Genomic DNA, 14,369 nt, shown 5'->3' on the forward strand with positions numbered 1-14,369 from the left:
ATTTTCCTATATATTTGTATGTAAAACTTTGACCCCCTATTGTGGCCCCATCCAACCCCAGGGGCCCATGATTTGAACAAACTTGAATCTGCATTATGTCAGGAAGCTTTCATGTAAATCTCAGCTTTTCTGGCTTAGTGGTTCTTGAGAAGAAGATTTTTAAAGTTTTCCCCTATATATTTGTATTTAAAACTTTGATCCCCCCTTCTGGCCCCATCCTACCACCGGGGGCCATGATTTGAACAAACTTGAATCTGCAATATGTCAGGAAGCTTTCAGGTAAATTTCAGCTCTTCTGGCTCAGTGGTTCTTGAGAAGAAGATTTTTAAATGACCCCACCCTATTTTTGCATTTTTGTGATTATCTCCCCTTTGAAAGGGACATGGCCCTTCATTTGAACAAACTTGAAAGCCCTTCACCCAAGGATGCTTTTGGCCAAGTTAGGTTGAAATTAGCCCAGCGGTTCTGGAGAAGAAGTCGAAAATGTGAAAAGTTTACGGACAGACAGACAGACGGACGCCGGACAAAATGTGATCAGAATAGCTCACTTGAACCTTCGGTTCAGGTGAGCTAAAAACCAATCGTTTAAATCTAAATCATAACCCGCCTTGTCAAGGGTCATTCTATGAATACCAAAAAAAATTCGCGTTACGTAGTATAGCGAAAAATAAACGTCATGTAAATAATATTTCGGAAGTGTCTTGTTACTAGGTTTCAGGTGTTATTTGAGTTACAGCCATTGAGGTTTCAGTATTTGGCAAAGTGTTCGATTACAGAAGGGTTATTAGCGTGTTCATCTTTCTAGCGCACACTCTCACGAGCAAGTTGAGTTTTCTATTAATATTTTTATTAAGTTTATTTCTTCATTGAAAAATCCATGAAAATGGTATCAATATTTAATACATACAAGAGAGGTTGCGCCACTCAATTTTTGCTTTTTTTGTTTTTATATGGTTTTTCCCGGGCGACCAAATATGGAAGATGGACAAACATATAATATCTTGTAAGTTTCTTAGGCTCCGTGCCTTTCCCAAAAACCTTGCTAAATTATATAAGAAATTACATGTTTTTTTCTGTTTCTTATTGAAAAAAGTTGCACCATTTTGAACATGGATGGTCGAGTAAAATAGTATCGTCGTAAATCGAAATAATAGGGACATGACAAAACAAATTGATATTCGTCTTCAATTTCGTTAAAATCACATTTCTGGCATTTTCTTTGAGACCTTGCTATGTTTGAGTATCGACCATTTTCTATTAACAGCTCATGTGCAGACATTCTAAATTTATCCAATATTGTAAAAAAAAAAACCCATTTTGCTAAACATTTTCTTAAATATTACTAAAGATGAAAACTATCAGGTAGATGCTTGTATAGATTACATTTTGGAGACCTTTCAGAGAATGAATGCATCTCTTGTATAACTAAATCATTTAACAATTGATTACAGCTAGAAAGAAATGCTGATTTCTTTTTAACATACTGGTTATTCCAAACATATCCAAGTCCCAAATTCTGCAGCAAGTCCCTGACATCAGTTAACCAATTGTAATGTAAGTCAATATCTTCTAACATATGATTATACAATGATTTCAAAATACAACTGTCTGAGTCTAAAAGTTTAACCCAATATTTCAAGATTCGTTGTTTTCTGACAATACTCAATTAAAGGTAATCTTTCCAATTCTGATAATACAATAAACTTTGACGTACTTTTTTTTTAATATGCATAATTCTCTTACAAAATTCTAAATGTACTTTTTCTATACCTTTGGCAGTACAAAATCCCCAGACTTCACTTCACAGCAGTAATTCAATAGGCTACTTGCATATATATCAAATATATGTAATTTAGTTTCGATATTCAGTGTGTTTTCATTGCATATTTTCATTACATGAAACATGGTTTTCCTTCCCTGTGATGCTAAGATGTTTTGAGTTCTAGTAAATTTTCCATTATAAAAAAGAATAACTCCCAAATAACTAAAACTATCCACTACATGAATGTGTATGTCATTATAAGACCATCGATCCTTCCGATAGTCCGCAAAGCAACAATATAACTTATTACTTCACGATTTTACAAAAAAATTTGTTTTTCACTTTTAATGATCAAAATCTACTGTCTAATGTGTTTTAACAATTTCACATGAAAATCAAGGTTATACATCATCACAGAAGCTCATTTTAGAGAGTTTATTCTTTGTTTTGTAAACAAAGATTGCGGTATGCTATTGTTTACGAAAATTTTCAAAAAAAAAATGGATATCGATCTAAGTTTATTATATCTTTAACATTTCAAGCATTTTTTGGGTAAAATGTATCATCTAAAAGTTAAAATTTGAGACTATGCAAAATTAAGATGCATTATATTACGAAATCAATATTTCACTTGTTTGTTTGTTTACATAAAAAGACTCGAGTCTTTGTTTACACAACACATATTTAATTAAGGCTAAAATATTGCTTTCATTCTTGCATTCTGAAGGTCAAAAATTTGGCTGTCAACATTAAATGAGTTATATTTCTAATGTGTAACATCAAAAATGAAAAATATTTTTATCAAAAATCGTGAACCAGTCCCTTTAATGTCGTGAAGTATGGACATTTTGTTGTTAAGTAATGAGGTTTCGAGCTAATTTCCCTGGTCTTTCGTAAGAACAAAATTGAATCCTTATTACATGAAAATACTTGGTACTGGGATATTTTTGTTTTCGTGGTTCGCGGACACCTGCACAACATGTAACTTACAGACAATCGCTGGACAAAATAGGAGCGATAAAGGTCATAGGTGAGGTGTAAAAAACAAACAAAATATAATATTGAGATTGACTTGGCAAGAAAAAAGCTGTGCGGGACATCCCTGGGCCAGCTCTAAATCCAGTAGAACAACATCTCAAAGTACAAAGGTAATGGCTGTAGGTTAGCGAGTGCCACGGGGCTGTCGCTTGTGTACGTGAACAGAAACAGTCAAGTGACAGCAGTGTGAAGGTAATGTTCATGTTTTTGTTCTCTTCGTTTCCTTCCTACAGATATATATTTTATTTATGTTTGTGTAGAAATTCATTACTTCTATATATATATATATATATATATATACATATATTTTGTAAATGTGATATTTCAAAAGCATTTACAGATCTTTTTTTTTTCTCGGTTAATGACCAGTAATGCAGTTTTATTATTCATTATAAAATTTGAATCCCTGATAATGAATCCTCCATATAACATGTGTATTGCGTAAAGAAGTATGAGTATTTATGGTAGTTATAAAGGACAATGGTAGCGAAATTTGTTTTGCTAGCACTCATTAAATTATCTCTGGAACAAACCACAACCCAGACGAAGAATTTCTCCTTCATATTAGTTCGTATGCATAATATGCAAAAATATCCACGTATTAGCAACCAAGAAATAAATCCATCAAATCAGTTTTAAAAAATTTTAAAGAGTAAAATCTGAGTGTCGTAGTGATGTTTTTCTTTCTTTTTTTAACAGTAGTCTAGATAATGGTCAAGATATGGGAACCGGTAGACCCCTCCTAGTGTACCATATCCCAGAGCAGACGATAGTGCGCGAAAAGCAGAGCACGCGCGGACGACGGTCCATGTACTTTTGTTTGTTCATCATCAATGTTTTGTGTGTTGTCGTGCTATGGAACATTTACAAATTCAATATGTACCTGAACATTGTCATTGCTGTAACGAATAATTTCAAGGTCGATATGGAAAAGCTTGGGGATCTACATCCGATGTTTTGGGATAAAATCCGAGGACGGGTAACGTGTTCAGTAGGGCCCACCAATTTGCATCAAGATCAACCTCAAGGCCGATGTGGAACATCTCGGGAATCTTCATCCCACTTCACTGGATAAAATTCGAGCACGAGCGTGTTTGGGCTCTCTACCCAGTTCCGTGCGCTACTCACATTACATGTATAAGCTTTGCGTAACGCGCCCTCTGGTGAAAGAATGGTTTTGGGCTCTCTTTTGAACTCTCTTACATACATATTATGCGTGGTACTGTTTCATGAGCTCAGAAAAGATATAATAAAATCTTCTTCATGTTTTATCAATTTTTAGGCTAACTTAATTATTATGGAGCGCCAAATTAACATAAACTCAAATAATTGAAGATATCTTCAATTATTTGAAGATATCATCAATTCAATTATTGCTCTCTTTAATTGAATTAATGTGCGCATTAAATCAATTATTGCTCTCATCAAATGAATTAATGCGCACTACAATTCAATTATTGCTCTCATCAATTGAATTAATGCGCGCATCAATTGAATTAATGAGAGCAATAATTGATTTAATGCGCGCATTAATTCAATTATTGCTCTCTTCAATTCAATTGATGCGCGCATTAATTCAATTAATGAGAGCAATAATAGATTTGATGCGCGCATTAATTCAATTATTGCTCTCTTTAATTCATTTGATGAGAGCATCAATTTAGTAGAAATATTGCTCGCAATAATTAATTTAGAGCTCGGTTTAAATAATTTGATGATCTCTTTAATTCAATTGAAGATATCTTTAAATCATTTACAATGCTTTTGTATAAGGAATTAATGCACGCATCAATTCTTTTAAAGAGAGCAACAATTCAATTAAAGATATCATTAATTCAATTGTGGATATGTTGAATTGAAGATATCTTTAATTATATAGTTGCTCTCTCTAAAAGAATTATTGCTCTCTTCAAATGAATTAAAGATATCATTAATTCAATTGAAGAGAGCAATAATTAAATTAATGCGTGCATTAAATCAATTATTGCTCTCATCAAATGAATTAATGCGCGCATCAATTCAATTATTGCTTTCATCAATTGATTTAATGCGCGCATTATATCAATTATTGCTCTCTTCAATTGAATTGTAGCGCGCATCAATTCAATTGTTGATATCATTAATTCATTTGAAGAGATCATTAATTCAATTGAAGCGCGCATCAATTCAGTTGAAGATATCATTAATTATTTGAAGAGATCTTTAATTCAATTGTTGCGCGCATCAAATGAATTGATGATATCTATCTTCAAATAATTGAAGATATCTTCAATTATTTGAGTTTATGTTAATTTGGCGCTCCATAAATTATGGGATGTTTAATCATAATACATGCTGCGCTGCTTGCTATATTGCCTGATCATATATATTCTTCCATGGAAATTGAAATATTTTTTAAAAACTAGTCAAGTTACTTTGGTACTTTAAAGTAAAACCCCATTTACAATTTTCACTTGAGTATGCAAATATGCGCAATTTTTTTATGCCCCAGCCACAAAGTGGTCGGGGCATATAATTTTACCCTTGTCCATCTGTCCTTCCGCCACACCTAGTTTTCCGGACTTTTTTCTTAACGCCTTGAGATATTGAATTGATTTTTCGCAGGCAGGTGTATATTGAAGAGTTACAGATCATTCGTTGATTTTTTTTTTTTTTTTTTGGTACGGAATTGTGCCCCTTTAACGTAGAAAAATTAATGTTACGATAAGTTTTCCGGACTTTTTTTCTTAATGCCTTGAGATGTTGAATTAATTTTTTGCTGGCAGGTGTATATTGATGAGTTAGAGATCATGTTTTGTTCTGGTTCGTTGATATATTTTTTTTTATGGATTTGTGTCCCTATAACGTAGAAAAATTTCTTTTCCGACCAGTTTTCCGGACTTACATTAAGAATACCAACCACATTCAATGCTATACTTCGATGGATTTCCTATATTTGACTTTACTGAAGGCGGGGGAATTCGTGTCGAGCCGACACATCTAGTTAATAGCAAATTTTGATAGAGATACATGTATCATCGTTACAGTATACTATAAATAAATATAACAAAAACTGTAGTAAATATGCATACAAAAAGCCGCGGATGTAGAGATACTGAATGAAAATAGTTTCAAAATACACCATGTGTTTTTGACATTTCTTTCTGAAAGGAGCCGAGTGCTGACCACATGACTTTCTTATTTTTGTAAGGCGTGCTCACAAATTGAAGCAATAGCCAAAATACAGATTAAAGTTATACCCGGGACCAAAATTATAAATTGTCGGAACGCAATTTATTGCAATCTATTGATATTAATTATATTAATCTTCCATTATTGGATAAACACGATGAAAGAGACAAAACCCCAACAAATGTTCGTAAACAAGTAATATTTCTAAAAGTTAAAAGGATAAGTACATGTATATGCCTAAAACCAAAATTATGACCAGAACCAAACTTAGGTGGACCAGAACCCCAATTATAACCTGGAGTCACGATTATTGATGTTTAACATTCTAGCTAGAATAGCTTTTTATAATATATTTCTTCAATATATCTTTTTTCTAACTGACATGTTTTTAAAAGATTTTATCCGAAAATATATTAAACGTTTTCAATTTTCATAAATATTTTTGTCTTAAAAATTAGAGCGTTTATTTCTTAATCTTTTAGGCACGTGTTATAAGATATTCACAACATGCACCAAATCAGTCAAATTTGGACTATTGAATCTCTTATTTGCAAACAAAACAACTTTTTTATCATTCTGGGAAAAATCACAAAAAATTCATATAAAATAATTGAGAGCTTGTATCATTCCTTCGATGGTGAAATCATACTTCATAAGAGGTGTTTTAACTAGCCATTAAATAAAATTTTAGTGTAATGAGCTACCTTCAATGGCTATCATACAATTGGTAAAGATATCAAAGACCAGAACATTGGAAATGTAAGTATTCCTCGATGAACACGTTGGTCCCGATATTAATGACTGCAGGTTGGTCTGGGAAGAATGGAATGAAAAAAGCTGAGTCACAGAAATTTCTCTTCCTTCCCATGAGATATTTTACATTGACTGACCCATTCTCTAAGATTCAAAAGGGAAAATGAATTTAAAGCTAGATTTCCAATATTGGTCCTAGTCCATGCCCCAAAAGCATGACAGATAATACCATGTGATGTTATAAAACATGAAACAAAGTAGTCTTCTGTTTAAACTTTTATTCTCTGCCCTTACACTTCTCGTAAATGGTAGCACATTTTGATTACCTGACACTTTGTGTCAGTAATATCATTTATTTTGAAAAGACGTAATCCTCAGACATCAATACCAATATTCAGAACAACAGAAAATAAACATATAAATAAAGGAACTATTTAAAACTGTAAAATTCATTCAGCACAACTCAAAAATGAGTATTTCTCATTGTTATAAATCAACAATCTTCTAACAGTGTCTAAAAGAGTTTTGTGACCTATTTTTCGTTGTGTAACATTGAATAATCTCTGGAATATTTTTATGCCCTCTTCTTTGTAAATTAAACCTGTTCTTAAATTGCCAGCACAGCTGACTTCCCAATAAACAAACAAAATGTGCATAAAACAAGAACTCAATATTTCTTTGGCAAGTCACACAGAAAGATCTTGTTTCCTCCATTGTGGAGTGGTACAAGTTCTGTTACACACACCTACTACAGTATAAATCTCTTATTTTCACTTAATCAGTTTCATAAACCGATACTGAAACTATACAGACCTGTAACAATTCTAACTTTCACTTTGTCATTACCTTACTTTCACTTTGTCATTATCTCACAACCAAAATCACATATGACTTCAAATGATAATTGATATGCATTTCTTATGCATATGAAGATATCTACCTTCTCAGTACTATTAATGGGGAATATGTGCATGCTTAACGAGTAAATACTAAGCTTGTCTTTCACACCTGGTATACACATGTATCACAAAGCAGATGAAGATCGTTTATAGCAGCAATAATGAAACCTCACAGAAACAGCGGATACACAAGTCAGGAATGTTCTTCTCCATGTTACTTCATGGATTCATCATTTCTCCATATTGCACAGTTCATACATATAATCAAACAACAACAAAGGAAGCCATTCTCTTCAAGACCAATCTGTGACTTACAGGGTTGCATCCCCTGCACGCAAGTTCTCAGGCTGACTTGAGATTCCTTGTTAACACTCAAGTCCACATACTTCTATTTGTCTTGTGAACTTGTTTTCTTGTAGCTGCAATCAATTTATCTCACTATCACATAATACTGGAATTCTGGATCAAGTGTCGTGTATCACACTAGATGCCCTCGCATGTCATCAGGCACAATGTCCGTTCGTGATGCACGCATCATAGGTCCATCATAATTTGGATTTGTAATCACATTGGGGTTATTTGAAAATGATGCAATGGAACCTAGATAAATGAAAAAATACAATGTATCAAAAACTTATACTGATTTCATATGTGTATGATAAATCAAGTTCCAAATATCAAAGAAGACCAAAACAATTTACAGTAAAACACAGTTATAGCGAACCTCAAGGGCCAGCAAAAAACAGTTTGTTACAACCAAACTTCGTTATATCGAATAAAATTTTTGTTATTTTCGTATCATAGGAGAATAAATATCACTTCGCAAGAAGCATGAATTCGTTTTAAGCATTTTCATTATTAAGTGTGCTTTACTGTATGTAGAAAATTTTGTTATGTTATTCTAGTCATCATAAAAAATACACTGAAAAAACATTGGCTTATACAAGATCAAAGAACTGAGTTTGCTAACCTGGAGATGGGGTGTACCGTGGATTGAAATGCTGAATTTCATCAGCATCGTAATTTCTGTCTGGCAGTGGCGGTGCTGTGTGATTCATGTAATTAATGGCTGCTCCCTTACTGGTGGAGCGTACAGGGGGTGGAGGGGGCGTTGTCCTGTAATTCACATTCCGACTCGGAGGACGACTAGAACGTTCCGACAGATCTGTGATACTCTGCTAATGAAATAAGACCCAACACTCATTATTCACACTTGTTTATTTCTCAACGTAGTGCATGTAGTAAAATAATACCTCTAAATGCAGATGGTTTTCAAAACTTTTTCTGATCTAATGATGGCCTTTGAAATCTCTATATCTTACCTTGGGTCTTGTTTCATCATAATACCTGTCATCATTAATGACAGTTTGTGACCCCCTCTCATATTGAGGATCAAATGTCCCCTTTCTTCCTTTCATCTTATAAGGATCTGAAACAAACAAGAAACGATGGATGAACAAGTGAAGATAGTGAACAGTGATCAATCTCACAAATCTTATAAAAGATACAAAATCAAGAGGAGGAGTAAGCATCCCCTGTTGACCAGTCACACCTGTTGTGAGTCCTATATCTTGATCAGGTAAACGGACTAATTGTGAGCCCTACATGTATATCTTGATTAGGTAAATGGATTAATCCGTAGTCAAAGTCAGTGTGAAGAGGTGTCTATATTACACAGACATTACCTGAGAATACATCTGCATCAAGAAATGAGTAGCCTACCTTCATACTGCCAATGTCCCTCTCGGTCATCATCTATGTATGAGTGCGAGTCTGATAGGTAGGCTTTATGGGTGCTGAGATGAGGTGAATCAAGTTTGTTTGGGGTGTATGGATGGCTGCTGTAGGCTGGAGGAGGTAGGAACACTCTCTTAACATCTTCATCCTGTACCAAAAAATAAACACCATCATAGTAACCTACTGTCGGTCATATACCGTTTTGTTTGAGGTATAAAATCAGCAAAAGTGGTGTTAATGCAGTGCAAACCTAGTAAAATATTTTTAAAATACAGAAGAAAAATGATGCCTTAAATGCAATATTACTCATTGTTTCTATAACCAAGTGCTGAAAAGAAGGTACAAGTATCTGTTTACTGCAAACACAGTGCAAAATTTAGCTTGGCAAGAAAACAAAGAACCTCTGGTTATTGTACAAAAAAACCTCAAACCTTGAGTTCATAGATTGCCTTAGAAATATGTTAATGCAACAAAATATTCCAAAATAACTTCAAGGGTTATATCCAAACTACATGTATACACATTTTTGAATGACAATTTTCGTATTTGACCATATTCTACCCAACACACAGAGTTTTAGTAATTCCATGCTGTCATGATCAGTCACCCTAACGCTAGCAGATTGCACCAACACATGCAAAGCAAGCCGCAGTATGTAGCTGATAAGACTGAGACACAAGTACTGGGTACCATGTTCTAATACTACATGTACGTTAATATAATAATTAAATTTACATTTATTTACACAATTTACTGTTTAGATATAAAAATCTGTCTGAAACAAAACCTGAAATGTTACCTCCGGAAGTAAGTTGCAGAGAATTCAAAGCAAATCAAGAAGCAGACGGGAGGTCCGGAGAGGGGACTTTCTTTGAGGGAAGAAGTCACACTTACCCCAGATGACCCTGAAGATTCTGGAGGCAGACAGCAGCTCCCCCTATTAACTCGAGAACTCAACCGCACGGTATAACAGTTGCATTGTATATTGGAGCTATGGGTACTTGTGCTTTTTTGGTCAATATGCTAAAACGGAACCAAACAAATGCAACACAACTCAAACAAAGCATGCAGGGAAATCAACAGCCAGACTGCAAACTGACTACATACCGTATTCTACCTAATAGGTGCCTCGGTGCTTAAAATATACAAGGGAAATCATTTAGGCTGAGTAGTATTATAAATTTTGAATGCAAGTGAGTAAATACGGCATGTTAAAATCAACAAGCTGTTACAACAAGTTACACTGTTTGATATTATATATTAGATATTGTAATTATCAATATAAGGATAATTTTAGTAAACAGAGCATGCTTGAAGAATGATGAGTTCAGAAGATAAATTTGTTATAATGAGACATTCCACTGAAGGTTAGAAAACGTGCGGTAGAATACGGTACATATCAGTGTGATGTTCTGCAATAAACTCCAAACAACATTAGGAATATCATCAATGTATACAAAATCTAGGCTCATTCAAAAATGTTTAAACTGTATGACTGCAAATCTTATCAGTTCATGCAAACAGTTGGGAATACATGTCTAAAGGCTGTAGAATTCATCAAATAAATTCATGATCAAACTCCTCTCAGAGCACACCAAGGTTGCTGGTCTAAATCTATAAGCATTTCATTAACTAAAACATCTACGTCCTTTCTCCTTCACCAATCCTACATCCTTTACTTCGCAACTATTTCAGTTCTCGCTCTGAGAGCAAAAAACACATTAGTTCAAATAGCTATGATCGCTGATCTTATCTTCCTGAACACTTGAGATAATCATGCTATGAACCTCTATCAAACATGCAGCCACAGCTCGTTCAGGAAATGCTCACAACTTCAACAGATTTAGGCGACACCAAGAATAAAAAAACTACCTCATAGTTCCTGAAATCATCAGAAAGGTCATCCATATTTTTCTCGTAGGTTCCGTAACTGTGACACTCATCTGAAGGCGTCTTGGGGTACATGGGATAGCTGTTTTCTTTACCTGGGGCATACAATTCTAAGGCATTTGTGTGGTTACTTGTGCCACCGTGACCTACAAACCGAGCATATATTGTACATTAACAATGGATTTCAACATCAAATCTATTTTACAAACTGTTCACTCCAAAAATTTTGACGTGCTATTTTCACTCAGAAGAATTGAAAAGTCACTTTAAATTTGCCCAAAACAATTCATTTCTACTTTTGGGTAATTATCAAATTGACAGTATTCAATTCTCCATGAGGGCCAAAAGGGTGGGTGGGGGTGGTTCCTGTATACAGTATCGATTTAGACATACTTCATATTATGTTATTAGGATTAGGCAACAGGCAGAGATATAAGCCTTCTCCCAGTACAGTATCAATGTAATGATGATGTTTATTAAGTTCAACCTGCAATAATTGCAAAAGTAAGCATGCACTCCATAAGTACATCAATGTTGGTGTAAAACCTCAAGTTATTTATTCCCCTTACATTAGTCAACGTATCTATACAAACCCATTCTCTTCCTTCTCCGGCGGACAAAGAAGAAGATGAGAGCAATGTTGAGAGCGAGGAGGCAGATTCCGACGATACACACCACTAGAATGATCATCACTGGGGTGTCATCCCCACTCTGTCTTGTGGCGGGCGTGGCTGAGGAGTCCCCATGGCCACCTCCACCTGACACTGTACAAAAAGTTCAAATTCAACAATGATAACTTGTAGACATTTATATGTTGGTTTTTGTAAGTAAAAAAAAACCTCACTGAACACCTAAAACTTTACACCATTACGTATTTTAGAACATACCCTAAACACTTTAAAAATGTAAACATTAAAGAATTTTAAACTGCTTAATCAAAAGACATTCACAAATTCTGCACATATTCAGGTTCCAGGTTAAATTGATGCCCATTTTTCACGTGTGTAACTTACCTGCAGTTCTGGCAGAAAACTGCTGTTCATCCCATGTTTCCCCTAACTCATTAATGGCCAACACATCAATCAGATATTCATGTCCGAACTCCAATCCTTCACAAACAAAATGAAATCACCATCAAACTCTATTCAGCATTTTACAAAAATGTATAATACATGTAGACAACTGTAACAAAGCTAATAATGCAGGCCCTCGCTCCTATCAGATCTTTCTGTGAATTTGTTTACCTTTGATTGTAAGGACAATTTTGTCAACACTTTTGTCCACATCAATGCTTTTGGTGGTCACCGACTTGGAACCTTTCCTCTGATATTGAATTCGAAATTCCTGGTCAAGTCCTCCATTAAAACCAGGCTTCCATGAAAATGTGAGACTGTTCCGAGTCGAGTTCACAAAAGTCAAATTATAGGGAGGGTCCGGTTTACCTATTAGAAACAATCCATACACAGTGTGGACTACAACATTTGTGATTTTGCCTGATGAACCATTTTAGTGGAGTTCTTTTACCGGAAATTAACTGGACTTTATTAATGATTTAAACAGAGTTAATTCGTCTAGGATATGTTTTGGTATATCTTTTATCACAATATCTACATTTCAAACAAGAGAAAACAACTCTGATGCATGATTGTGCTAGACCATTATGCCTAATTTACAGTAAATCAACTTTTATTCTCAAGCAAGAAATTTTCGTGAGATTTACATGAACCTCATCATCACGACTATTTCTTGTCACCAACCAGTCCATTAATAATGTCTGTGATTATCTTGCTCACAAAAATTAGTCGTCGCAACTAAAAGCTGGTTTACATATTTTATATTACAACATAATAGCAGATTCGGTCAAGAATTGATGATAAACTTACTGGTTCCATTGAGATGAATATTAAACTGGTCCTGGCCCCTGTCATTCCTGGCCTTGCAGGTGTAGGTTCCATAGTCTGCCTTAGCAATACTTCTCACTGTCAGTTCACTCTTAAACTTTGTGTCAAAGATGGTGGTTGCTGTTGTAGAACTGATCCCAAACTTTCCGTCCCTTTGGATCTCAGTGCCCTCCTGTTTGATAAGTATTTCATATTACACAATGCATTGTGACATACAATTAAACTATGGTATCTCGAACACTGATATCTCAAATACCATGGATAGGTCGAAGTGATTTAAAGTTCCAACCACTTATTCTTTAAGTATTCTACCCTAGATATCTCGAATCTTCAGATATCTTGAAGGTTTTTCTAGGTCCCATCAAGTTCAAGATATTAAGGTTTGACTGTACTTAATTTCTTTCCAATACTACTGGTGATGTAGGAAGTTTGTTTTTAATCTTGATAATTTTATAATAGATTGCTGTCTTTAGCTAAATAAGGAACGCTTTTTTTTTTAAAATTTCTCATTACCATAAAAATAATAAGACATATCTTAGAACTTTTCATCAAGTACAATATTCTTATTTCATAATCATGTTAGACGTACATCAAACAGGCAAATCAATAGCCCAAGATCACAAAATTTTAACGACATCAGGTAAGATGATAAAATAAAAAACTTTTATCAAGTTGTCCTAAAGAAAATTTGGAAAAGTTTTATGACAAAATAACATGTCTATTACATATACCAAAGAGACAACATGCAAATAAAAAAAAAATAATGAACAAGTGGCAAAACTCTGCTTCTCAAGAGGAGAGAGGACTGCTTCCTACGACGGAAATTAAATACCACTAATCTCTACAAGTCTTCACAAAATCCTTGACAGTCATCCCATTAAGTAGAACTAATCAGTGCAGCAGATTTACCAACACAAGTTCCCTTTGTTTAGCAGGGAGTGTTGATTGGTACGGTTCATTCCTCACCTTCAGCCAGGTAAACTGCATCTCCGGTGTCCCCTCAGCCTTACAAATCAGAATTACTGTGTCCCCATGCTTTCCTCCTGCCTTGGCATACTGTCGGGACTTGTCAATGTTACCAAAATCTACAAGAAAAATAGAAAAGCTACAGACTATTCTTTTGCAAGTACACTTTTACTTGTATTTCTATATACAATGTCATGTCTTGAGGCGTAATCTATAATTTTTATGACAAGCATCAAATCAAGATGTTGGATC

General features: G+C 34.5%; 1 protein-coding gene and 1 long non-coding RNA gene across 40 annotated transcripts in view; one reads left to right on the forward strand and one right to left on the reverse strand.

Annotated features, from left to right (window-relative positions):
- Positions 1 to 2,747: 2,747 nt before the first annotated feature.
- On the forward strand, positions 2,748 to 4,071 carry LOC125680975 (uncharacterized). The gene is made up of 2 exons (XR_007372123.2): positions 2,748 to 2,992; positions 3,500 to 4,071. It is a non-coding gene; the product is annotated as an uncharacterized LOC125680975 (long non-coding RNA).
- A 2,916-nt stretch (positions 4,072 to 6,987) lies between these two features.
- Positions 6,988 to 14,369, reverse strand: part of LOC125678729 (nephrin-like) — a 52,496-nt gene continuing 45,114 nt past the window's right edge. For 29 of the 39 annotated variants that reach the window (XM_048917379.2, XM_048917388.2, XM_056155084.1 and 26 more), the window contains 11 exons: positions 14,118 to 14,236; positions 13,134 to 13,323; positions 12,495 to 12,692; positions 12,264 to 12,359; positions 11,844 to 12,014; positions 11,233 to 11,396; positions 10,255 to 10,383; positions 9,346 to 9,508; positions 8,946 to 9,052; positions 8,594 to 8,801; positions 6,988 to 8,223 (listed from right to left, as the gene is read on the reverse strand). In XM_048917379.2, the coding sequence (XP_048773336.2) occupies positions 8,102 to 8,223; positions 8,594 to 8,801; positions 8,946 to 9,052; positions 9,346 to 9,508; positions 10,255 to 10,383; positions 11,233 to 11,396; positions 11,844 to 12,014; positions 12,264 to 12,359; positions 12,495 to 12,692; positions 13,134 to 13,323; positions 14,118 to 14,236 (1,667 nt within the window). In that variant the 3' untranslated portion in view covers positions 6,988 to 8,101. The other 10 variants (XM_056155091.1, XM_048917389.2, XM_056155092.1 and 7 more) reach the window with 4 other exon arrangements.

Source organism: Ostrea edulis, chromosome 2 (genome assembly GCF_947568905.1).
Source record: "Ostrea edulis chromosome 2, xbOstEdul1.1, whole genome shotgun sequence".
Taxonomy (NCBI): Eukaryota; Metazoa; Mollusca; class Bivalvia; order Ostreida; family Ostreidae; genus Ostrea; species Ostrea edulis.